The 27,048-nt window shown below is 48.1% G+C and overlaps 1 protein-coding gene across 10 annotated transcripts in view; it reads left to right on the forward strand.

Moving 5' to 3' along the window:
* The window catches only part of FRMPD3 (FERM and PDZ domain containing 3), a 123,448-nt gene that overhangs the window by 51,130 nt on the left and 45,270 nt on the right, over nt 1-27,048 (forward strand). For 5 of the 10 annotated variants that reach the window (XM_036991440.2, XM_073227565.1, XM_073227569.1 and 2 more), the window contains 3 exons: nt 15,345-15,499; nt 18,404-18,506; nt 21,328-21,373. The exons of 1 other annotated variant lie outside the window; for it this stretch is intronic. In XM_036991440.2, the coding sequence (XP_036847335.1) occupies nt 15,352-15,499; nt 18,404-18,506; nt 21,328-21,373 (297 nt within the window). In that variant the 5' untranslated portion in view covers nt 15,345-15,351. Of the gene's footprint in view, nt 1-5,371; nt 5,676-15,344; nt 15,500-18,401; nt 18,507-21,327; nt 21,374-27,048 lie in introns of those variants that run through there. 4 more of the 10 variants (XM_073227566.1, XM_017657229.3, XM_017657231.3 and 1 more) reach the window with 4 other exon arrangements.

A 27,048-nucleotide genomic window follows, 5' to 3' on the forward strand; every position in this document is an offset into this window, starting at 1 on the left:
GCGCTCCCGCGCAGCGCCCACAGTCCATGGACGGAATTGGTGCGTCGGTAGCCGACATCCTCCCACCCGACCCCGAGCCCTCAAGGAGCCGTTCCGGACGTCACGCTGCCCGCGGGCCCTTTCGCCGCGCCGCCCGCAAGGAAAGTGGGAGGATCCGCCGGGCTGGGGTTCTGGACGCCTGTGGAAAAGTGTTGGCGTGAGCGGGAAGTTTTCCGCTGGAGGGGAGAGCACAGGAGGAGGGAGAGAGAGACAGCAGAGCGAGAAGCTGGGAGGGCAGCTGCCCGCAGAGGGCAGGGGCACCCCTCCACAGGCTCAGCCCTCCCTCCCCATCGGCCACCCCACCCCGAGGCTCCGCACCCCCTCCGTGGCTCTTTCTACCCCCACCCCTCGGTCACCCTGGCCGGCGGCCCTCGCGGGGCCTCAACGTTCAGGAAGCAACAAGGGGCCAAGGAACAAGATCCTCCTGTGAGATGGTGCATTACTTATAGAAACCTTGTCAAGTGGGAATGTGCAGGCACATACCTGTCACTTTTCTTGAGCTGTGTAAAATTCAAGGGGCGGGGAGTCTGAGATTACAAAGGTAAATTTATCCTAAGGATAAAGGATAGTCCCCATATCAGAAAAGACCCAGATCTCTCTGCGCCTCTGGCCCCAGTTACTCAGTGTCACTGGTAGTACTGACGATCATAGCAGCTACTATTACTTTGTGCCGAGCATTGTGCCAAGTAAGCTCTTTAGGTAGTAATAAGAATTCGTGTACAATAAGAACACCAGCTGGCATTCACTCAACACTTTCTGTGTGCCAAGCACAGTTTTAACTGCTTTAGATGTATTACTATATTTAATCTTTGCAACAACCCTATGAGGTAGATCCTGGTATTAGCCCCATTTTACAGGTGAGGAAATGAGGTGGTAGAAACTGGGAGGTGGACAAGTCTAAGGTCCCACAGGTAGTGAGAAGCAGAGTTCATATTGCCTCTGTCTTACTTCAGCAGCCCCATGGTTAACCACTGCAAGTATGAGAATTATTAGTAAAATAGTTTGTTTTTCCTGTAGCGAGGCTTATTTATACTGTAGATCTGAAGTGAGGGCCCAAGGTCTAAAGAGATTGGAACCAATTTTCAAATCACCCCCATTTCTTTCTGTGGAGAAGGGCAAATGGCGTGGGCTATAATAGGACCACAGATCCTATTCGTATGTGTCTGAACATAACAATGATATTAACTGTGAATCGCCATTATTGCTTGAGTACTTACTTTGTGTATTTAATCTTCATATAGATCCTTTGAAATAGGTACTGTCGTGAGCCCCATTTTATAGATGAGGGAACTGAGTCTGATACGATTCAGTAACTTGCCACAGAGTTAAGATTACAGCCCAGATTCACTGCCTCCAAAGCCCGGGCTGGAACTAACCTTTGGCAGATTTGTGCAAGAAACAGGTTTGCCTTAGCAAACTCAGAGACTCCAAGAATGAACTAGTGGTTACCAAAGGGGAGGGGTGTGGGAGGGCGGGTGGGGAGGAAGGGAGAAGGGAACTGAGGAGTATTATGTTTAGTACACATGGTGTGGGGGATCACGGGGAGAACAGTGTATCACAGAGAAGGGACATAGTGGATCTCTAGCAACTTGCTGCACTGATGGACAGTGACTGCATTGGGGTATGGGTGGGGACTTGATAATATGGGTAAATGTAGTAACCACATTGTTTTTTCATGTGAAACTTTCATAAGAGTGTATATCAATCATACCTTAATAAAAAAATTTTTTTTAAATAAGTAGAAAAAGTAAGTAAATAAATAAATAAATGAATGAATAAACAGGTTTGCCTTCCCCAGCCTGCCTCCCTGCACTGCACTGTTGGTTCCCTCCTTTCCCCAGCCCCGTTTTCATTAAAGAAGAGATCTTACAGGTTGTAGGGGAACAGGCTTCTTGGAGAACATGGTGTGTTCTGCATGGATTCGGGTTTTGTTGTCTACTGAGTGTTGTGCCTATAACGTCAATAAGTTCTGCTTTATATGTTTTATTAATTAGACAACTGTCTGGTCTGCTGGCTTGGAGCTGTTAATCTAACTTAATGGCTCTATCTGAGTATCTCTGTTTGGAATTATTTTCTAAAAAGTTTTTAGAGCCTTACTTGCAATGCTGGGCAAAGCTATCTTCCCAATTCCTGGGGAGGGAGAGGGGGTTTGTTCCTGGGTCAGGAGGTCAGTAGCAGGAGCTGTAGCCCACACTTGAGTAATCACACTGCTATGCCTATTGATATCCCTCCCTCTTCTCCCAGGATGGCCCCTGTGAGCTGAACAGAATGTGGCCAAGTCTAGAGGGGCTCTTCTTGTGTCCCATCTGGCCCTGCAGTGGGGTTGTTTGTAACTTCCCACTGTTGGCCCTGACCCATTCATAAAGCTAGCTTCCCGGGACCCTCTTCACTGTGGGCAAAATGGGGCATATGAGCTTCAGCACCTTGGTCTCCATTACTACGATGGCTGGATCTCGATGCATCCGCTGGCAGTCTACCCTTGCTTACCTCCTTCTGTGATGTGAGAGGGGGGCCTTCTATATGGAGCTTGTGGGTGATACATAGGATCTGTGTCTGGTAACCCTAGTGCTGGGCTGCATCCCTGGTTATCTCTGTGACCTTTCCTGAGTGCACTGCTTCATGTCACAAGGTCACATGAAAGGGGCCAGTGGGTAACACAAGTCCTCTGCCCTCATTCCTGCAACCAGAAATTAAAGATTCCTTTCAGCTTTGCCTGAATTTGTTCTGTGGTTTCTTCTTTTAATTGCAGTGGTTTGAATACTAGAAGTTCCCTTTTTTACTGAATCTTCCTTATTATCCATTTGCCATCATGTTTGACATTCCATTCCTGGAATGTCCTCTGCCGTGTCCATCTGTTGGGACTCCAGTTCACCCTCACCACTCAGCTGAGGGCAGGGAGCTGCTGGGAGTCATGGGGGGCACCCTCCACTGTGTTCCCACACTCTGCTGCCCCTTGTGGTGCCAGGCGACTCACAGCTTTCTGTTTATATACCTGTCCCCACCTGTGATGATAACCTCCCTGAAAGGAGAGACTAAGCTTATTTTACTTTCGTATCTCCAATACCTAGCACAGTTCGGCACATAATAGATGCTCAGTAAATTTTTGTTGCATATATGAATGAATGCAAGAATGACTGCTGTCTAAAAGCTGGGGCTCACATAGTATCTCTTTTGTGGAGTTGCTTCTTGGCCTGATTTCTGCTCTGCCCCTACCCCAGTACTCCTGGATGGACAACTTGGAGATAGTGCACAGGGGGGAAGCTGGGGTTGCTGCTGTTTGCTCCCTCACAGGAGGTCAGCCTGGTGCCTGCTGGGCATGGTGCCTGGGCTTCGGATACCACCTGCACCAGCTCAGGCAGGGAGGGGCCAGATGGGCCTCCAGGCGAAGCAGCAGGATGTGTGCCTTTCTCTCTCCAGCTCTGCCCTCGTTGACCTGCTGTCTCCTCATAAGCTCCCCTGAGGGGGCCTTGGGGAGAGGGAGCAAGGAAAAGGCGTACTTGCTGTCTCCCTGGGTCGGCTCCAGCTTGCTTCCCAGCTAATCTCTCCCCAGCATCCCCTCCCTGACTCAGTCTGTCATCTTCATGCATCCTGCTGTAGGCCCCCTGCTCCCTTCTTTCTCTGGGCCTGTTCTCAGGGGCCTCCTTCCCCACTTGCTCAGTCTGGCCCTTCCTGTAGTACCCAGCTGCGGCTCTCCTTTAGACAGCTTTCCCCCCCTGCTACTCCTGGAAGTCAGCAGAGGGTGCATAAGGGTGAAATAAATAACTTCCAAGGTCCTTGCCAACTCTGAGATTCTCCAGCTGTTTGGCCAGAATCAGGGACTGGGGGCACCCCAGGCTGGTGGCTGGCAGCCTGACAGAGAGGAGGGAGACTGCACAGCCAGCCAACCCAGTAAGCCCTCCTTTGGCTTCAGGAGGCTTTACTGGGAGCCCTCTGCAGCCAGTGCCACCAAGCAGCCCCCAGAGGGGCGCTATTTGAGCTCTGGATCTTTGGCTGCTGGAGGCAGCTACTTGTTGGGATGTTCCCAGCAACTACTGCCCACACCTGCTCCCCCTATACAGACTCCAGCCTTGTTTACATTCCATCCCATGGCAGATTAGAGGCTAGGATCCAAGAGGAAAGAGAGATCTGAGCTGCCAGAGACCCTCTCCTGGCTTAGCATTCTGTGCCAGAGCTCTGCGGCCCAGCCTGGCCTCAGATGTGTTCTTTGAGGGGGAGAATTCAGGCCTGCTGCTCCCTTACCTGCCAACTCCACTTTTCCCATAATGACCATTCCCCTCCCACCTTCTGGAATTCTCTCCTCTTCCTATTTTTATCCTCTTGATCTCATTCTCTTTTACAAGAAAAATATAGCCTCTGGTGGCTGGGAAAAGGGTGTCTTGGGTCTTCTCCTCAGGCTGTTTGAGATGTGCCCCTTGTTTACTGTATCCCCATCTGTGAAATGGGGAGGGTGACATCATGCCATCAGTAAGGCATAATCATAGTGCCTCTTCTCAAAGAGCTTGATCACCTGAAGCCTTAGACCAGGCAGCTTTCACTACCATGCAGCCCTTTCACAGCAGCAGGAGCCTGAGGGCAGAGCTGGGTGGGGGTGGGGGGCGGGGATAGCTCAGGAGTGTTCAGAGAACAGGTGAGGCACTGGAGTGGGCTTCTGAAAACCTAACACCAAGCAGAGTTGGCAGGTACAGGTTCTCTGTGGCACTTGCCTTCCCCAAGCCTGTCCTGTCTCCCTCACTGCCTCTGAGCCCCTACTCTTGTCTCAGTTCTCCACTCCTGTCTGGTTTTCTCTGTCTCTCCCCATCCCTCCTTCTCAGCTCTGTCTGAAGCCCTTTCCTGCTCTGCTGTCTTCCCCTCCATCCCTCATCCCTGCCCCTCTGGTCTGTCTCTGCCTTCCTCAGAAATACTTGGTGTGGCACGTGGAGGGGAGGGGCTGGGGTTCCCAGGACTCTTCGGAGGGACATGACAACTCCTTCAAGCTCCTGTGACTATTTCATTCCTCCAGTTCCTCCTCACTGCGTCTGCCAGGGACAGGCAAGTGGGGGCTAAACTGAGAGCATCTCCCCACTAACTCCACCATGGCTTAGTGGAAACAACAGACCTTGTGACCCATAGTGCCATATGGCATCAGCCTCACATCTGGCAAAGTCCTCACATCTGTTACCAGGCTGGCAGCCCCAACGGGGAGGGTTTAGGAGCATGTCTGGGCCTATCAGACAACATGTCTGAGTGTATTGGATGTGTAGTCCCTGAGTGGAGAAGGAGGGGAGGGGGTGGCTGCCGAGAGGGTCCTCTGCAGCGTCCTCTGAGATGCTTCATGGGGTTGGCTTTTAGCGAGATGACTCCAGTCTTCCAGGTATTTGGGGGAGGACAAATGGCCTTAACCTCTTTACCTGCTCTCTCCTGATCTGCTAGAACAGATGACAAGTGTCTCCATTCCAGGCCACCAGGGAAAAGCAGCCGTTTGGACAACCAGAAAATGAATCCAGACACCAGCAGGTTTTCCAGAAGATGCCTCTCCGAGATCAGCTGAGGAGGAAGTGGCAGGTCCATGAAGCCCTGGAGGGAAAGAGAGAGGCAGCCCTAGGAATTAACTGGATCATCTACCCAGAGACTCTCAGGAGTGGGAAGGACTAATTAAGGTCATCCTGCCCACCCCCTGGGCCTCTGGCAATTCTGAAAGAAGAGCTGTTTGCCTTTTAGAAAATATTCCTGCCCTGAGAAGGAATAGCTGTTAGATTTTCCACCCTCACACCCCTAAAAGGCCTGGACCCATGCCAGCTCCTATTGTTTCTTAGATTGCAGCCCTCCTTGTACTCTTGATGTTACTCCATCCTCCTCCTCCTCTTTCACTCCATTGTCTTGGTCAGAGAAGTTGAGGGGTTTCTCCTCAGAACTGGTAGGCATTTGATGAGGAATTGCACAGAATAGCCAGAGAATCCTAATCTGTATGCCTCAAAATCACTCCTATCCACATGTCCATCGATACACTTAGAAAACATTGATTAAGCACCTTCTATATGCCAGGTACCAAACTAGATGGTGGAGATACATCATTGAACTAGAGAGATTTAGTCGATACTCTTACAGGCTTTATGGCCAAATAATCACATAATGAATATGTAATGACAGCTCGTGTGCATCTCCTGAAGGAAATGCGCAGGTTGCAGTAATAGGGATTACCAGGGCCGAGTTCTCTGGGAAGGCCTCTGTGAGCAGATGGTACTCGAGTGAAGATGTAAAGGATGAAACAGCAGCCCTCTGAAGAATAGGGCAAGAGGTTTCCAGGAAAAAAGGAATACCAAGTTGGAAGGCCCTGAGGTGGCCAAGAACTTGATTGGTTCAGAAATGGAAAGGAAGCTAGTGGGGCCAGATTGTACTGGGCAGGAATAAGAGTAGCATAAGAGGGATTTGGCAAGGAGGAAGGAGGAGACCACATGGGGCCGTATAGGCCATGGAAAAGGAGTTTGGATATTATTCACTCATAGTGGGGAACATCTGCAGGGTATTAAATGGGCCAGTGACAGGATCTGATTTGGACTTTTGCAATATCTGTAGAGACCAGACTTCACAGGGGGCAGCAGTGGCTACAGAGAGACTAGGAAGGAGGCAGCAGCAGCAGTCTGGGGGAGAGACGATCCTTGTTGGAACTGGGTGATAGCCTGAAGATGGAGGGCACTGGGCAGATTCTGAAGGAACAGCTGCCAAGACTTATGGAGAGATTAGATGTCGGGGGTCAGAGGAGGAGGTGGGACTCTGAGGTTTCTAGTTTGAGTCTCTGAAGGGAAGATGGTGGTGCCAGGTACTGCAATGAGGAAGGCTGAGGGGGACCTAGGCTTGAGGGGGAAAAGAAAATCAAGAGTTCCATTTTGGGCATGTTAAATTTGAGACTCCTGTGAGACATAAAATCAGAGATGTCAGAATTGATACTTGAAATAGAGGAGTTTGGGAACTCACAGAAGGGGTGTAGGTAGAATGCAAATTTGGGGGTCATCTGCTTATAGATTGTGTTTAAAGCCAAGGGACTGATGAGATTACCTGGGGAAAGAACAGAAAGAGAAGGGAAGGCCTGGGATTAACTGGGAAGAACTGCAGTATCTAGTGATTAAGTAGTGGAGAAGGAGCCCACAAAGGAAACTAAGAAAAAAGTGGGCAGAGGGGTCATTGGAGGCTCAAGAGACAGTCACAGAAGCCAAGAGAGGAGAGCATTTCAAGAAAGAGGGAATAGTCAACTCTTTCCAAAGCCAGTGAGAGGTTGTGTAAGGTGAGGACTGAGAAATAACCTGAAGGCCATTAGTGACCCTAACAAGAGTGACTGACTCTGCAGAGTGATAGATGTGGAAGCCAGATTATAGTGGAATGAGGAGCAAATAGGAAATGAAGAAGTGGAGACAATATATGTAAAAAACTCTTAAGCAGCTTTGCTACAAAGGGAAGCAGGACTGTGGGACCGTGTTAGGGGACTGTAGAGTGGAGGGAGGTGGTTTCTGTTTGTTTTTTTAAGGACAGATGATTTCCATCAGCATGCTAGCACAGTTCTGGAGAGGTGAAGTGACTGATGATTTAGGAAGAGAGTGAATGCCTGAAGGAGCAAAATCCTTGGGGATGAGAAGGGATGGTACCAGAGCCTAAATGGAGAGAGCTGACATTGAGAGAAGAAAAGAGACATCCTCCAATTTAATAAGAGGGGAAAAGGAAGCATGGGTACAGATGTAGGTAGGGTGGTGTGTAGACTTGGTGGTGGTAACATAAGGGGACTCTCATTTGGTGGCTTGTGTTTTAACACTCACATGTGAGATAAGGTCATCAGCTGAGGTTTGTTGGGGCAAATGGGGAGGTGAGGTCTGTCGAGGAGAGAAGAAGATCTATGAGATAGTCATCTTAGAGAGTGAGGTAGTGGTGGCCAGACAGCATTGAGAGCACATACCAGGTTGGAGATGGTGAATATAAAGTGAAAGCCACCCACCCAACTGTGGTTATTCTCCAGCTGCCTTCAGCCACTCAGATGCAGGCGTAGAGAATGCACATGGTTGAGTTCAAGGAGTGAGGTTTTGCAACACAACTACAGCAGAGGGAGAGGAAGCAAGGGAGTTGAAGGTGTGTGCAAGAGAACGATAATGATAAACCAGGAGTTATAATCTGGACCTGAAGGGGGATAGGAAGATAAGATGGAGCTTGAAGGAGAGTAAGAAAGCAAATAATTAGAGGAAAGGCTTAGGGAAAGCTTCTCTGAGGAGGTGATATTTCAGCCAAGACCTGGAGGATGAAGGGTCGGCTCTGCAAGGAATGGAGGAAGAGATTTCCAGGAAAAGGGAATACCAAATGGGAAGTGAATAGGTGGTCATATGCATTCCATTTCCTGCAGCAGGAATCCTTGGGGAGGTAAACGGGCAGGATAGATGAGGTAGCAGAGAGCAGGATGTTGGCGAGGGAGACTGTGGAGGTGATGGAGGTGATGTAATATCTGATGGTGACCCAAAGTCCAGGTGTGACAGTGGAGTGAGTGGCTGAGTAAAATGGAGGAGGCAGCTTTCGGAGGCCTCCTCATCGCCATGGGGATGTTGAGTTTGCCAGGGATGGTATCAAGAGTTGGAGTGGGCACAGCCATTAAGATGGCTGTTATCAAGAAATACAGATAATAATAAGTGTTGGCAAGGATGTGAAGAAATCAGAATCCTTGTGCATTGTGGTCAAGAACGTAAAATGGTACAGTCACTGTGGAAAATGGTAGACTGATCCCCGTCCCCAAATTAAACAGAGAAGGTACCATATGAGCAACCAATTCCACTCCTGGGTATGTACCCAAAGGAAGTGAAAGCAGGGACTTAGATATTTGTACACTAATGTTCATAGCAGTGTTATTCACAGTAGCCAAAGGGTGGAAACTACCCAAGTGTCCATTGACAGATAAATAAAATGTGGTAAATATATACAAATGAAATCATATTCAAACTTAAAAGGAAGGGAATTCTGACACAGGCTACAACATGGATGGACCTGGATGACATTATGCAAAGTGATGGAAGCCAGTTAGAAAAAGGACCAATACTGTATGATTACACTTATATGAGGTTCCTAGAATAGTCAAATTCATAGAGACAGAAAAATGCTAGTTTCCAGGGACTAGGGGGAGAGGGGAAGGGGAAGGTAGTGTTTAATTTCACCTTCCAGAATTTCAGTTCGGGAAGATGAAAATGTTCTGGAGATCGATGGTGGTGATGTTCACACACCAATTGTTAATGTACTCAATGCTAGTGGGATGTACACTTAAAAGCAACTGTGCTTAAAAGCAAAAAATGCTAAATTTTTGTGTACATTTTACCACGATAAAAAGAGTTGGATTAGAGGGGAAGATCACATGTGGCTGGCAACTGGAGTCCTCAGTGAAAGTGGAGACTACCCAGGAAGTCGCAGGAAGCAGTGAGGAGGTAAACAGTGGCAGAGGTGGGCCGCAGGCCTGTTCCTCACAAGTTCAGGATCTTTTGCAGAATGAAGGAGCAGTATTGGCCTGGAGGTGGCATTGGCAAGCAAGGATGGCACCTACCCAACCTGTATGTCCTGACGTTCTTGAGATTTGAGAGGAAAAAGGAAAAAAAAACAGCTTCCATTTGAGAAGGCTGGTGGGTAAGTGATGTCCTCAAGGAATAAACAAGGCTGCCATTGGGAAAGAAGGTGAAGGGCACTTTCAGAGAATAAATTAAGGATATAGGAGAGTTTGCTGTTGATTGGGAGTTCCAGAGGGTACAGAGGGAGGATTGGAAGGAAGGAGAATGTTGGCATTAGGGTATGAACAGACCATTCTGGTGATGAGAGTCCAGGTTCTGAGGGATGACTAGAGGTGAGTAGACTCTTAGGTGACTAAAGTTAACAAGCATGTGAGGCCTTAGGGGCTGAGTCCCCCATATGGGAGGGTGGACTTGGAGGCATATAGTAAGTCAGTTCTGGGCTGAGGTCTCCCCACATGTCCCCTCTGGTGAGGTGACTCGGGGAGGCCGCTCTGACAGAGCACTGTGGCAGCCCTCAGTTCACTTGTGGAGGAGCAGTCTGCTGAATCTTCTCACCCAGTCTGCTCGTAACTTGCTGGGCAATTGCTTAGTCCACACGTTCTTGGCAAAAATCATGTGAGAAAATTGGCTGTGGAGTCGGGCAGACCTGGGTTAACATTGCAGTCCCACCACAGTGTATCCAAGTGTGTGTCCTGGAGCAAGATACGTCATCTCCCTTCTCAAATCTCAGTTTTCCTTATCTGTAAAATGGCAATAGTATTGCCTACTCATGGGGTGGCTGGGAGGCTGGAGTGAGGGAGTATGTGACAGTGCCTGATGCATAGTGAGTTCTCAGTAACTGGCAGCTGTTTTTGTTTTCTGCACTGTCCTCTCTTTCATCAGCTTCCTTGCCTTACTCCAGGATGTCACGAGTCCTCAGGCTGTTCTTTTGCTGACCAAACTCTTCAGGAAGACTAAGTAGTACCTAATCCATCCAGGTCTTTCTCTCCTTTTCCCTAATGCAACCTTACCTGTCTTGTTTCATATCCGTTTAGAGTCCCCCCTATTCTCTCCTGGGGTAAATCTGATTCAGACAGTGAGTCCTTTGTTTTGCATGACTTCATGTGTCCTTTCTCCAAAATAGCATCTGTGTTTTAACAAGGGCCGTCAATGCTATATATAACCCAGTGGAATAAAAGCACCTCAGTCCTTCCACCTGATTGTGGCCCTCCCAGTGTCTAGAGAAAAGTGTTCATTTAGATCCTTGCCTCTCAAGTGTGGTCTGTGGACCAGCAGCTTGGGAACCACCCTGGTACTTGCTAGAATCTCAGACTTTACTCCAAACCTTCGCATCACAATTAGTCCAGCAATACCCCCAGGTATTCATATGCACATTCAAGATTGAGCAACACTGCTACAATAAGGAGCAGCTAGGGAAAAGTGAGGGCTCCATTTACAGGAAAGAAGATTTGTGTCCATGCTCCTTAAAAGAGGGCACCCAGAGCAGCTGTTTCAGAGCCCCTTAGATGGGGCTCCCATCGCCACCACTGGGAGAAGATGGTATCTCCTGGGGCTCCAGCTGCCATGCTGGATCTCTGGAGCTCCCGGAAGAGTCAGGCTCCTGTGATTGGAATCAGAGGGCTAATTGGCCCCACATAGCTCCAAATCCTGCCACTTGCGAGGGGAGTGACAAGACTCCCCAAGGAGCTAACCAAATGTAAAGAAAAAGGAGCCAAAGGCAAGGAAGGATGGAGAACTACATGCTAATGCCTGGGAGTCTAGCTGTTAAATTTCTATCTTCCTGCCCAAAAGTGCAAGGGAGAGAGCATCAGCCCAGAAGCCATCCATCTTCTCCATCCACCTGGTAGCCACATCCTGCCTAGCAACAGGTGTCAGCATGGGCTCCAGCTACCAGCTCCTCTTTGGACAGCAAGGGGGCTATCAGTGTAGCCCACAGAGGAACTAAAGTCAGGGCGTCTGCAGGGAGCCAGGTCATCTGATATATGAGCCAAGGAAAGAACTGTCTGGAAAACATGGGGACAGAGTACACTGTAGGGCTGTCTCTTAGAGGCAAGGAGTAGAGGGGGAAGAGCCTAGGTTGTGTGAAAGTGGTGAAGTTTATCTTCCCTTTCTCTGCTCCTCTAACCACCTTGAATAATGTTATCAGCAATATCACCACCTCTTCATTTGTGTGATAACGTTTAACCTTCCAAAGTGCTTCTGCAGCCATGATCTCATTTCGTTCTCCCAACGATGCAGAGTGAGCAGGATTAGAGACAGGGTAATTAGGCTGGCCGCGCAGACTCGGCCGGGTTATGTAGGGCTGAGGACCACTGTGCTGGGCCAGCCCTGTGATGAAGACTGAAAAGCCAGGGAGGCCCGGACCTGGAGTGGGCATAGATGGGGCTGCCAGGACTGTGGGCCCTGCTGGAGACTTGGCTGCTGCTAATACGCCTCAGCTGCTATAGGTCGCTTCTTCATCACCCACCTTGGAGGCTGGGATGGAGGAAGAGCAATCACCTCACCTATTTGGCAGGACAGTTAGACACTGTGAGGAGAGAATGGATGTGAAAGCACCTTTTGTCAGATGAGGTAATGGGTGTAAAAATGAAAAGAACTACATGGCTATAAAGTGTTGTTATCCTTAGGCAGAAAAGAAAGGCTAGGCCTTTCCCTGGGTCACTGACTAGAGCGGACAAGCCTGGTGCAGGGTGAGGAGACACTTTGGAGGTCTTGAGTAGAAGGAGCCAGAGTGAAGGCATTGCATGCTTTGCGGCAAATGACAGAAGAAAATAGCAGGTCTCACAAACAAAGCTGGGGATGGGGGAGGACCTAAGCTTTGGGTGTTTCATGATTTTCTTCAAGGCTGCCCTGTTTGAAGGGACTGGAAGCCAAACATCTTTCAGAGTCAAATTGCCTATTTCCCCTAGGAGGGCTGTCACGTGACCCGTGGACTGCTGAGCTCCTGTCATCCGTCACTACTTGCCTTCAGTGTCACTCCCAAGTCTCCAGACACTTAGCAAATTTCAGAGGACTGAAGGGCAGTCACTGAAAGATGCAGAGGCCAGGATGGAAGGGACAACTTCATCTGTATTGTAAAATAGCCATCTGGTCTGTTAATGGAGGTGTTTCTTCCCCTGCTGTAGATACCTGAGAAGTCCCAAGCAGTGTGAGGAAAAGGCTGCTTGCAGAACTGGGGGAGGATCTAGTTAGGGACAGTTAGTCCAGCTCAGTTGGGGACCACCCAGGAATGAATGTGCTCCAGTCACACCTGGAGACATGTCTGTGGCTGTGGGAGAAACAGCTGGGTCCCCTGTGGGAACATGGGGACCACCAGTGACAGAGCTCAGCTTCTTGTCTCCCTTCCCATCACCACTGCCTTTTCCTGGCCATAGAGCAGTTCTCACCTCCTCCATGGAACTCTGTCCAGCTCTTCTACCCTCCTCTTTGAACACACAATTTGGGACTTAATTATGAACTTCATATCCTATTTTCAGTTAACACTCTGATTCTCTTGTTCTGCGTACACTTGTCTTTCTTCCTCTGCTAGACTGGAAGCTTATCGAGGGCAGAAATCTGCAACCTCTGTGTCCCCCGAAGCTCTGACAGTCTGAATAGACACTCGATAAATACTTGTTGATGGATTAACATGCAGTGAAACACTTGTGTCACCAAAGGCTCTTAGCTCATTGGTTCCTCTGGCTCCAGGAATGTCTGTTTTCATCATTATTGGTGGTGCCTGCAGTCCAGTGGAGACTGAAACATCTCCACCTTCAGAAAAAGAAAAAGGTGGCAAAACTGAGGCTGCAGGGGCTGGGGAACCCTGAGTGCCGGGCGGCGTACTGAGCGATTCCATCTACACCTGGGTCTTCCTTGCTCGTGTCCCTGCTCCCCTTGCCACAGGCGGCTTAGCCTGACAGGCTCTCATGTAGTCCAGCTGCCCTGGCTGGGGCCCATGTCAGAAATGAGCTGGGGTCATCCCAAGAAGAGGCCCTTTTAGCTTCTTTGAGGTTGGATGACGAGAGGCAAAGGACTCGTTTGGGAAGCAGCCCTGGGGTGGGGCAAGATGGGAGCTGCAGGAAGATGTTCTCTGGCTCCCTTTAAGGCCACGCTCCTGCCTGCCACCAGCAGAAATGAGAGAGGCGCCAGCCTGAGGCCACCCTCACCAAGCCCCTGTCCTAGAAGGGTGCCTATCTAGGACAGCAGCCAACTGTGTTCCAGCTTCTGAGTGACTTTCCACTGAAAAGCGACCATTTATCTTACCAGTATGGGAGGGAAGCAGTCAGTTTCTGAATTTGCCTCAGGAGGCCTGACTTCACCCTAGCAGTGCCTTTGCCTCCCTAAGGGGTAACAGATCCCAAGCCAGCTTGGGTAAAGCCAGAGTTGAAGTGGCTGGACTTAGATCAGCCACAGTCTATCTTCCTTCCCGAGTTCTTCTGTGACACAGACAAGCCCAGGACTATGAATTCCTCTTTTATACAATTACTCTAAATCTCCCCCAGCCACCACCATAAATAGTCCTGAAGTGTCTTTCTATAATTACTGAATTTGTGTCCTGATAAACCACCTAATTGCTTGAAATCATTTGCTACTGAGGAATTTGGTATTCTTAGCTAGTTAACAATCACCCTTTTGGTGTCAGAAACTCCCACTTCTTTTACAAACCTACTAGTTTGATGAATTTACTCCTGGTCCTCTGTATGTTGTTTAGAAGGACCCTGCCCTGGAACCTTAATTTTCGAGAATATATATATATATACACTGAAGCTAGGAAACTCATCCCCTTTACTCTGCCAGAAAGCCAAGGAGTAGAGTGGTGCCAAGTCAGAGAGCTAAGGCTCTGATCCCCTCCCTTCCACCTCTACCTGCCCTGTCCCACCTGCTGGCCTTTGATTCCCCTCTTTACCTCCTTTCCTGCTTCTGGCCCCCCGGGGCCTTCACAAACCCCAGTGTCCCCACATCCTCACACCTCAGGGCTCTTCATTCGAATTCTGCACTCAGACCCATCCTTGCCTGCAGTACGCCTTACCCTGGCCCTTGCTGCAGAACCTCTATAAAGTCCTGTGTAATTCCTAAGCTTTGGTAACAGGTTGTGGGCACCAGGAGAGCCATCTGTAATCTCTCCCAGATTTGGGGACAATGATTTATCTTCTCCCAGCTCATCTGGAGTTCAGGTCTGCTGGCAGCCATGGGACAGCTCCCCTTCTTGCCCACAGGAGCCATTTTCCAGTTGGCACTAAGTACAATAGTGTGAGGTAATGGTCCTCAACATTAGCACATTTGTCTATATATGCCGTATAAGTAGTTAATATTGTTATATATAACCTAAGGGATAGTGCAGTTTAGAATTGCACAAGGACTTCATGAAGGTGCTCCACATTCTAAAACGGCTTCACATTCCCTCCCCACTTACTTGCCTGTTTTGTGATCCCTTCCCTCAAGGTTTTGGTTTCTCTTAGTTAATAGCCAATTCAGTGGGCCATACCAGTTGACCTTCAGAATAACATATTTGCATTTAGGCTCCTTCTAGAGTCCCAATATCTTGGAGGAAACGACTGGCTCTAATGTCAGGCTCTGTGGCACCAGTTTTCTCTGTTGGTTCTGGCCCTGTAGACAAGTAGCTTCCCCTTTCTGGACTCATCTGTCTCCAGTCTGAAACATGAGGCTGCCTGTCATTTGCCTCTGCTCATTCCAAGGGATCTAGGAAGCTAAGCATGTGAACTCCCGGTTGTCATGGCCAGCACCCTCATTGGTGTCCCTCCCAGCTGGTTCTGGGGCTTAGTTGCCTTTGCATCTTGTTTTGCTCCCATCTTCCCCTTCCCTCAGTCATGTGATGCAGGAAGAGAGTGCAAATGATATGGAATGTGAGCAGCTGCCAGCAGAGACGCTGCGACAAGTGACCATTCACCGAGACCCCATATGTGGCTTTGGCTTCGTGGCTGGCAGTGAGAGGCCTGTGGTGGTGCGATCTGTGAGGCCAGGTAGGTGTTCTTCAGAGTGTCCCCCTGGCCCTGCCTCCTGTCCCCCAACACCTGCACACTTTGCCAAAGAAAAGAGCTCTTGAGTTCACTATGTTGATGACGAATTCGTGAAGAGTGGGTAAAGACTTGCCAACCAGTAACTGTGAAGGCTGGCCTTTTAAGAGTGATCAACACAAATCATTGGGCTGCATGGGGCCTAGACAGGGGTTTAGTAGGGTCTGGGCCTTAATAAAGCTTACCTTTGCATAAAACCTTCATAAAAGAGCCGTACTGCCTTGGATGACAAATATGTGTTCAATTCAGTTCAACAAGTATTTACAGATTGCCTACACTAGGCCCTGCTGGTTGTAGGGAAGTACAAGGCATAGTTCCTGCCCCCAGAATCTAACCATCAGGCCAGGCAGGCTGATACATACTCATGAAAAAAGTCAACCACTGAAGACTGGAATCAGGATACAGACGATAGGTGGGAGAGGAGGGGAGAGGAGAGTGCAATCTCTGAATGGCACAGTGGCAATAACAACAGTTACCATGGATTGAGCACCTATTGTGTGTTTTACATCATCTTATTTAATCCTACAGCCAAGCCTGCAAGGCAAGTAATATCATTCCCATTTTATAAATGAGGAAACTGAGGCATAGCAGAAGAGAAATGTCCTGTCCAAGGTCACTCAGGTAAAAAGCAGCAGAACCAGGATTTGCACCTGGGCCTGTCTGATGCCACAGAGGGGAAGTAGGGCTTGAATGGGACCACGTGGGATGGAACAAGCCAAGGACCCACCTGAACTGTGAAATACTGCCATCATGAATGGAATGGGAAAGGGCCTAAGCACTGTTTTCTTCCAGATCTGCTAGGCACTGACAGACAAGACAGACATAAAGGATCTTTATTCCTGACTTGCTAAGCCTGAGGCTTTAGATGTTTACAACAGTTTCTCGTTCAGTCAAGAGGAGCAGCTAGGGTACAAACTGGTCTAGCAGAAATTTGATGAATTTTGCAATCCTTGAAGGAAAAGAGAAAGATTTTTGTAAGGTCTCTCCTCAACTAGAGGACATAGAGAAGAAAACAATTCAGCACAGGAGTTTGTGGCTGACCTAAGGCTCCCAAGTCAGCCATGCAGTTTGGCAAAAGGTCTGTGAGTCTCTGATCAGATATCAAAGGTGTCCTGGGTAAGAGGAACCAGATAAAACTTAGAAACAGACCACCAGGAACCCCTGCTTTAACTTCAAAGAAGACAGAATTCACAGGGCCAAAAGGAACCCCCAGGCCTAGGCTAGGGAGTCAGCTTCAAGTGGCATGAGAGTGAAGAGAGAGAGTTGGAAGAGTGGAGAGAAGGAAAGCCACAGGGGAGAGCCATGGGAAGCCAGGTGGCTGTTAGGCACAACCCTGTGAAGATGGGCTCATCTGCAGAGCTGTTTCCAGCCCAGGTGGCTCGCAAATGTAGAGGACATGTTTGAGTTAGTATCTGAGACCACAGGGGAAGAGGAGAGGTACCCTATAGAGGAACACTTATGGTTGAGCAGCCCAGCCAAGCATTCCTTCAAAGCCGTAGTAGGGTGTCACTAACTACTGCCAGCAGAGAGTTGAGATCCATGAGGACCTCATCCGTTTAAAAGGGAGGAAAGGAAAAAGAGAGGGAAGAGGTAGAGTGGCCTCTACCTAGAAGACTGGCATTTTGGCAGAAGTAGGTAGAAGGGATGAAATAAGCCGAAGGAATTATCCCTTGTAGGATATAATAACTGCTGGTTATCGAATTCTTACCAACAGCAGTCACCTGTTGTAAGTGCTGAATATTCATCATCTCATTTATCCTCCCAACATTCTTATGTTGTGTGGGTACTGTTATTTTCCCATTTTACAGTTGAGGAAAGACCTAGAGTGATTTGATGTCTCATCCAAGGTCACACAACTCCCAAATTACGGATTTGGGATTACAGTCCAGGTCTCGCTGCCTGTGAAGAGTGAACTCTTCACCACCATGTCCTCTGCTCCTAGTCATCGTGCTGTTGGGAGACTTGGCCAAGGGGGTAGAGGGCCATTGCAGCTGAGTGGTGAATCCACTGGCTGAGCTGGCAGAGTCACCCTCAGCACACAGGTTGCACACTGCCAAGCCACTGAGCTGTGCTCAAGTGACATAGTTGCTTTGCGTGTTCATGTCTTTGGAATTTGCACAGCACACTTCTTTGTAGAGACAGGGAGCAGTTGGGATCTAGCCCTTTAAAATGGACAAGAGTCAAGGCTGCTTTGCACGTGGGACATGTCATTAAACATTTCAGATCTTCAGGTCTGCTTTCTTAACCTTAACAGCAGACAGAAGAAGAAGAGAAAGTCAATTTCCTACTGCCTGTGATTTAGGGGCTGTGCTTGTTCCCCCTCATTTATGAGATAGTAGCATCTCTCAGAATTGAAAGAAAATAAACCCTTTGGGTCTTTTAATCCATCCCTGTGTCTCCAGGCAACTGAATACCTAAATTACTGCGCACCAGAGGGTATGAATAATGGTCAAGTAAGAAGATTCCTCACCTTCCTCCCATCACCTGTACCACCTCCACTAGTCTGGAAGTCATTCCTTGTGCCTAAATAGATCCCTCCTGGTGAAATGAATGTCCATGTTCCTCTTTAGGACCAAGCCAGGAAAGCACTTAACCTTGTCAGAGGACAAGGCCAGGCTTGGGACCGTTTGCTACACACCCCTCCCAGCCAAAGGAGGTCCACTCCATATCATTTCTTCGGTCTTGTGCCCTCTGCTTGGCACAGTTTGAACAGTCCCGCACAGCCTGTGCCACCTCCTGCAGGTGTCAGTACCCTCTTCAGCTCCCTTAGGCACTGGTGACTCCTTGGCCAGACTCCTGTTTTCCCAGCAGTGGCCCCAAGCCCTCACGCCTCTCTCCTCTCCTCTGCAGGAGGCCCCTCTGAGGACAAGCTCCTGGCTGGTGACCAGATTGTGGCTATTAATGAGGAGGACGTGAGTGAAGCCCCCAGGGAGAGGTTCATAGAGCTTATCAGGTAACAGCGGCCACTTGGGCCTTGGCAGGAGCTGAGCACTACTCCTTCCCCTATTGCACCAGCGGCGTAGGGCTGCCACGGTCCTCCCTGGCCCTGAGAGAGGAGTCCCCGGGGCAGAGCAGCCACCACCAGAGCTCCTGGCTACCTAGGACCACAGGAGCCAGCCTTTCCAGGGCCCCAGGGGCCATCATGAGCTCTTGCTTAGCCTCCTCCAGTGATGTAAAGAGACACACACCAGCTTGCTGCAAGAGCTCACCTCCCTCTGCCCAGCTACCCCCTTGGCCAAACTGCTTGCTTTTTGAGTTACTGTGCAGTGGGACAGACTGAGTGCCGGTGAGAACCAAACAAGCCATTAAAAGAATGCTGAGACCAGTACAGTGAGCAAAACATTGTTTCCCACCTCTCCAACCCCCCAAAAAGCCCCATGGAGAAGAAAATCCAAATTCCTGTCCAGGGGTTGAGGAAGGGAACCTGCCATGGTAGATTTTACTCATGGTGTATGTGGCCCCTGAATGCCTCCACAGATGACAGCAGGTGAGAGAGACAAAGGAGTGTCGGGGGACCACACCATCTGTACATAGGAGTGAGCACATGGACTCTTCCCCTCCATTTCCTCTACACCCCCCCCCACATAAACACACACTGTGCGTACCCCCACCAAGCAGACATACACCACACACACACGTACCACCCTTGCATGGATTTATAGATAAAGAATGTGGGGATAGAGGTGAAGGCTCTAAATTCCATGGGTTCGATCTTCAGTTTGGAGGACCTTGGCTCTCTCCCTGCAAATGGAACCATGTGTTCTCTCATTCTCTAGCTCTCTGCTTGCATAGTCTGTTCCATCTCTGCCTCCATCTCCTTCAACCGCTTTTGGTTTGGAGTGTTTCCATCCCACTCATCTTTCTTGTTCTCCCAGATCCCACCTGCCCTCAGAGCCCCTCTCTCCCCTTCAAAGGCAAATAGCACTCTGTAGGGAGCAGCAGTCTCTCACCAGCTATGGAGGGATTTGGAAAGCTCCCTCCTGAAGTCCAGAGCAGATCTTCCTTGACGTATTACCCCTCCAGCTCAACATCTTGGAATGTGTCTGGTCCCTAAGGTCCTTTAGTTTGTTTCTTCATCAAGTTCAGTTGTCAATTTTATTCCCCCACCCGCCACCACCAGACCAATATGGGGTGAGTCCTTTCAATGCCATCAGGGCATGTTGGAGTTCTTTCAGCCTGGATCCCTCAGAAGTCTCTTGCTTTGCTTCTAATGGGTATATTTGCACCCTAGAACAAGGAAGCTGAATCTTTTGAGGGAGTCCAGAGCTCATCCAAGATCAAGATAGGGCTCACTAATTTGATAACTGCAGGCCCTAGTAGATCATTCATTCGTTCGTTCAGTGAATATTTATTATTGAGTATCTACTGTGCACCAGGCACTATTCCAGGCACTGAATATACAGCAGTGAATCTAGACAGAAATCCCTGCCCATTGGGGTTTACTAGTGGAAAGAGACACACGATAAATGATAAACATGATAACCAAGTAAGTGTACAGTATACAAGAAGTTGATGAATGTTATTCAAGGATAGAAAGTGAATCAGGATAAAGAGAATCAGGAGAGCTGGGCTTAGGGTGTGGAGTGCAACTTTAAATAGCATGGCAGTGTTGGCCTTACTGAGAAAGTGACATCTGGAGAAAGACTTGAAGGAGGTGATGGTGTTGGGGAAAGAAGAGCCAGTGCAAAGGCCCTAAGGCAGGAGTGTGTCTGGTAAGTTTGGGGAACAGGGGAGAAGCCAGCATGTGGAGTGGGGTAAGAAAGTGGAGAGCTGTAGCCACTGGAAGGACTTTGGCTTTGTTCTACATGCAATGGGGCGATGCGGCAGGGGCTGGGGCAGGCAAGTCACATAAGCCAACCTGGAATGCAACTCCTTCCTTCTCCCAGCAGCTTTCCAGACCCTGAACCTGGTTCATTCCTAGACTTTGCCTCATGAATATGGGATATGTTCCAAGTCCTTGAGCACGGGGCCTTGGCCTGTCTTGAATACCCAGAGCCAAGGGCATCCATCTTGACTCTGCTTCTTGGATACCTTTGTTCCCAGAAACATTTGAAAAAGGTCAGCAAAGAAAGAGGAAGCTCCTTCAAGGCAAACTCTTTCCATTTCTTTCAGTTCTTTTAAAGGATCATGTATTCCTGGGAGACAATTTTTGTACCTCACAGCCTGTTTGATCATTGGCATAATTCTTGCCAGAAGAGTTTCAAATTCTTCATCCTTTTGAATATTTGCTATCTGGAGAGTCCTGTTGCTCCCTGGCTCTCATTTTTTGGTCCTTCAGTTAAAACAAATCTGCTGAGCATGAGTCATGATAACCAAATGACCTCCTTTGGGTTTTTCCTTTGAATTTCTCCTCTTGCTTAAATACCAAATTGCCAGTAATCATGGTACATGGTTCCCAGGACTCTGACTGTGTGCCCTTTGAGTTTCATAATTCAGGCCTTCAGTTTTCCTTGAGAATTTTCTAGTCTACAGATAAAATTGCTCCCAAGGTTTGGGGACTCCTACAAGAGAATGTGAGAAGGAATATAAAAAGAAGACCTGAAAAATGATAGCTCCAGAGATAATAGTGACACCATCTTCAGATGCCTGTATGAACCTGTGAAGACAGTTTATGTCAGCTGCCATAACTGATGGGAGGCGAGGCAGCCATGCAGATACTCAGATTGCCCTCTGTCCTAATCCATATACCTGAATGCAGCCCAGGGGAAAATCTTGTGCTAGATGAATACCTAGTGCATGATACACTACTCTCCTGTTCCCTCTTCTCTCTGTAGGAGCGCTAAGGAATTCATCGTTCTTACAGTTCTGCACACTCATCAGGTGAGTGAGCCTCTTTGCCATCCATCCACCCTTCCTCCTACTGAGACAAGAGGATCCTATATTGGAAGACTACAGTGAAGGCGGGTGGGAGACTCGGACCCACATGTTGTGAGCCAAAGATCTAGGAGTGCACTTAAAACATAGTTCTGAACATCTTGTCGACTCTCGCGTTGATGGCTTGAGGATTCTGAAGGGCTGTACAGTGCTGTGTTCTGCCCTGTCCCCTCTGCTTTATCCCACTGCCCCAGTTCCAGACATTTTCTGCCTCTTTTTTGCTGTTTCCCACAGAAATGTACCTGTCCCGGTCCAACTCCCATAAAGTCATTGTGGATGGTGGGTGCTAGTCTTATTCATTCATACAGGTATTTACTAAATGACCTACAATACATGATGCCCAGCACTGTATATAATATAAAGTTGCTAGGGAGGTACAGTTGGACAAGCAGGTTCACCTCATCTCTGTCCTGGTACAATGACTAACTGGCTGTGTGACTTTGGGTGAGTCAGTCCCCTTTTCTGAATCTGTTTCCTCATCTGTAAATTGAAGGGTTTACACTGGAGCAGTGTTTCCCAAACTACCTGATGATGATAATCACAGGACTATTTATTAAAAGTAAAAATCCCCAGGCCCCTCTCCTCAATGGTTGGATTCAGAAGGCCCAGTGTCCATTACTAGGTTACATCCTCAGAGTGCTCTTAAATGCACAAACGCAGGTGCAAAACTTCCATGTGCAAAACTCAGAGCCCTCCTTCCTCCTCTGGCCTGGTGGTCTCTTCCCAGTGTTCCTAACACTCCCCTGCACCCCAGCACTGATGTCCCACTCCCATCCCATAGCCACAAGAGAGGTCACACCTTCTGGGGATGGGGAATATGATATCAGGGGAGGCTTCATGGAGGCAGATGCACCTGAGCTGAACCTTAAGGGATAGAGCAGGATTTCCCAGGCAGACATGGAAGAATTTTCCAGAGAAAGACAATGTTTCTGTGCAAAGCCAAGAGCAGTGCACAGGTGCAAAGCATGGGCTTACACACACACACCTACGTATCCCTGACAAACAGACTTTTCTCAATTGCAGTTCTCCTCTATCTCTGGGCAGGCAAGCCCCATCCTTCAATGGGTGTTACCAATAGGCCTCTCCCTCCCCACCTTCCTGCACATGTGCAGTTGCCTAGTGGGCAATGGGTAGTCAGTCCCCACACCCCAATCTCCTGTCATGAAAATGGCCACCAGGAGTCCCCTAAAAACATGCTGGTTGTGTGGTTATATTTTACCACTCTGATCAGAGACCCATCATGGGTTACTCTGTTAGTCAGGTCTCTTCAAATGTTACCTCCTTGTAGAAGCCTTCCTTGACTACCCTTTCTAAGAAAGCATCCACCTGTCACTATCTCATGATACTGCTTAATATTTCCATCAGAGCTGAAGTATTGTGTTTTTTAAACTTTTTATTTGTAAATAATTGTAGCTTCATAGGAAGTTACAAAGCTAGTGCAGACATCTCTGTGTACCCTTGACCCAGTTTCTCCCAATGGTTACATCACTATAATACCAGTCAAAACCAGGGCATTGACATCAATACAGTGTGTGTGTATGGCTCAGTGTCCATCTGGCACATGTGTGGGTTTGTGTATCCACCAATACAGGCAAGATACTGGACAGTCCTGTCACTAAAAGGACCCCTCATGTTGCCCTTTTATAGCCACACCCACCTCCTCCCAACCCCAGATGCTGTCAACCACTAATCTGTTCTCCATTTTTATAATGTTACCATTTCAAGAAGATCACATAAATGAAATAACACAGCATGCAACCTTTGGGGCTGGCTTCTTTCACTCAGCATAATGTCCTTGAGAGCCATCCGAGTTGTTGCCTGTACCAGTAACTTCCTTGTTACGGCTGAGTTAGTAGTCCGCGGTAGTCCATGCTCTGGAGGAGCCGCAGGTTGTTTAGTCATCCACTCAATAAAAGACAGCTGGGTTGTTTCCAGTTTGGGGCTAGTATGAATGAAGCGTGTAAATATTCATGTGCAGGTGTTCTGTGAGCACAAGTTTTCATTTATCTAGGACATATGCCCACAGTGCTATTGCTGGGTTATATATTGGGTGTATGTTTAGTTTATTAAGAAACTGCCAGACTGCTTTCCAGAGTGGTTGTATCATTTTACATTCCCATGAAATATTACATTTCTATATATTTGTTATCTGTCTTCCTCATTAGAATGTCAACACTGCGAGGGTAGAAGCTGGGTTTTGTTCACTGCTCTATCCCCAGGACTTGGCATCCACATGGCACAGCATAGGCCCTCTGTAAATACTTAGAGAAGAAATGAAGGAAACCCAGGTTCTAGCCATCACAGCAACCTCAACTAAACTCAACTCCAGTGGGCAGCATGAAGAGCCTAACACTCCCTCCATCCCTAAACTGTCATCTCAGTGCCCCCAACACTCCTTTGCTCCCTAGTTCCAATCCCACCCTATGGCCTCTTTGCTATGGCCAGGCTGCTTTCCTTCTCCTCCTTGTATATATATCTTAGTTCTTACTGCCCTGAGGACTTCTGTCCTTGTACTAGTCCTCATGTCTTTTAATACATGTCTGTTCCCTTTAAGACCTGGCTTGAGACTCGTGTCTTCCAAACACCTTTGCCTAACTGACCTCAATGACAGTTTCTAATTCATTCATTCATTTAACATTTATTGAATACTTACTATTCTAGGTGCCCTTCTAGGCTGGGAATATAGCAGCACATGGGACACACATGGTTCCTACCTTCACAGAGCTTAAATTCTAGTTCTTGGCCTTGTGTTTTCTAAACCCTTGCAGCATAGAAGTGGGTCAGCACATGCACACAGGGGTGACAGGCAAAATTACTAACAACCTGTACAGTAGGGGTCATCCAATCAGAATGTAAGCCAGCCTTAGGTACTGGAGCAGTCTTGGAGGCCTCCTAACTGTGCCAGGCATTAATCCTTCAGTTGATCACTTGTAAAGAGGTCCCAGGGGAGAGGTCAGTGGCACCCAGGAAGCTGAGGGCAGTGGCTACTTACCAATCACTGTGAAAGAATCCCTCTGTTTTACAACAGGTATGGCCGTACCAGTGTATCCCAACTGAATGTCAGCCTTGCATACATACATGTACAGTCAATCCTAATTATTCTCAGATTCTATATCTGCAAATTCACCTAATCTCTAAAATTTATCTGTAGCCCTAAACTCAATACTCAAAGCGCCTTGCCACTTGTGGACATGTGCAGAGTATGACAATTTTGAGTCTCCCAATGCACATGTTTCCAGTTGAGGTCCAACAAGGCAACATTCTGCCTTCTCACTTCTGCTGTCACACAGGGGAGTCCAGAGGATGGAGACAGTAGCGGGCAGTGAAGTAGAGTGTAAGATGCTCCAGCTCTGGGAACAGTTGGATGGGGTTTCAATCCCAACTCTGGAATCTGTTAGTGGGGTGGCCTCTGGCAAATCACTTAACACTTCAGAACCTCGTTTTCTCCTGGTAAAATGAAATAGACTCTACCAGGATTAGTTGTTTGTAGAATTTAAGATTATAATCTATGTGAGACACGTATTTCCCCCAGGAGCAACTGTTCAGTATTCATTAATTCTGTGGTGTTGGAGGTGACTTTCTAGAACATAACTACCGTGAGTAACTAGAATCCACTGACAAAGAGAATTTTCTCTCTCAAGCTATAGTGAAAGCTTCTTGATGACCCCCCCGTATATGTTCAGTGTTATAGCCTCTACATCACAGAACATAGTATACTGTGCCCATAGCAAGCACTTGGCATCTCACAGTTACATGGGGACTGCTGCCTCTTACCAAACTCTTGTTATGTTCAGGCTTGATTACCACTTCTTCCAGAAGACAATTTCCTGATAGGTCCATGATCTGGCCCAGGAATTTTTATTTTTAGTAAGAGTCACAGGTGATTCTGATGGTCAGTAAGATTTGGGAAACACTGAACCAGACCATCTCTATTGCTCCTTCCAGCCTCTGCATTCTGTGGCTGACAATGGTCTAATGCAGTGGTTCTCAACCCTAGCCATACATTAGAACTACCTGAGAAGCTGTTAGAAATATTGATACTCAGGCTCTAGCCCTGACCAGTTGAATTAGAACCTCTGGGGATGGCGCCCAGGTATCGGTCTTTTGAAAAGGCTCCCCAAATGATTCTTTTGTAGCCAACATGCCTATCAAGAACTATAGGTCTGATATGCAGTCTCTTTCAGATGACAGTTCCCTTTTATTGGAGTAACTCTTACCATGGCAGACCATTGGGGTTATTTTGGGGTATCACAGGGGTCCTTTTCTAGAGCAGACCACTGGGGTTATTTGGGGGTATCATAGGGGCCCTTTCCTAGAGCCCTTCAAACCATACCGCACAGTTATTTATTAAGCCTATATGTACTTAAGGGTGTTCTTTAATCTTTGAGTGACTATTTCCTGTGATTGACTGAATATATTAATCTTGGTATCATCCTTAGATGTTGGCACATAGTATGTCCTTGACAAATATTTTAAAATAAGGTACTTGGTTGTGACCTAAAATGGTCCTGGTAAAGCAAGCAGTCTTCAAATGAAACAGTAATTTTCTGGTTCTGAAAACTTAGCCTGTACTCAGCCTGAATTCCCTCTGCTTGGAGCCACTTGCACAGAAAAAAAGCCAAAACAATGGGAACCACTGCAGAAGAACTGGTTTTCCACAGAGCTTCTTGAGGTACAGTGCTTGGCAGATGGTAGGTACTCAAACCGTATTTGCTAAATTGATGAACTAATTCATTATTAATCTTAGCAATCAACTGCTCTCTTATTCTGTGCCAACTCTGTGCTTGGTGCTAGGGGGAGACATAGTCATATAAAATGTCATTTCTTTGACAGTCTGGTTGGGGAGATGAGTGATGGCAATGTAGATGAACAAGGAGTACTATAGACAGCCCAGGGAGGAGAATGGAGGAATTTGGGGAAGAGTTCAGGACCCAAGGTGGAATTTAAGCTGAGTTTTAGAGATGGCATTTAGCTGAGCAAAAGGGACCCTGGGGGCCCTGGGGATGGTGAAGAGATAGTATGAGGTGGGCACAGAAGTAGGAAGAACCCAGTGTGTCCAGGGAACTATAGGCAGAACCACTCAATGGACCACACATGGAGAATGAGGGCCATGTGTGGCTTGCACGGACCCTTGAAGACTGGGGAGAGGCCATGTTCACCTCTAGGCAGTCCTGAGTGCAGGAAGAAAGGTCCCCTGGGTCCCTTTTCAGTGGTCCAGGGAAACCAGCAAGGTGGTTCACGGTCCTAGGCTTCCACAGTGGTGGCTTCGGGAATTGCATATAAATAGGCTCAGGTGTCAAAGACAGTGAGCCAGCAGAAAGGATGAGGAGGCCCTGAGAGCTTCAGGAACCTGGGCTCTGTCCCCTGAAAATTCCTTCACAGTAATCAAAGTGGGCCCCTATCTTGCACTAAAATGTTTAGCCATATACCTGACTTTGGCCAAGATGCAGGTGAACACGACCCTAGAATCTACTAATAAAGCCACCGAATTAAAAAATGGTCAAAGAATCACCAGCTGCTGGATTCAGTCCCAAGGGAGAAACAGACTATCTCTTCTATTGCTTATTCCACTGAGCTATTGGCTTCATATTTGCTTCAAGGGGCTTGTGTTGGCCCCGGAG

Source organism: Manis javanica, chromosome X (genome assembly GCF_040802235.1).
Source record: "Manis javanica isolate MJ-LG chromosome X, MJ_LKY, whole genome shotgun sequence".
NCBI classification, from domain to species: Eukaryota; Metazoa; Chordata; class Mammalia; order Pholidota; family Manidae; genus Manis; species Manis javanica.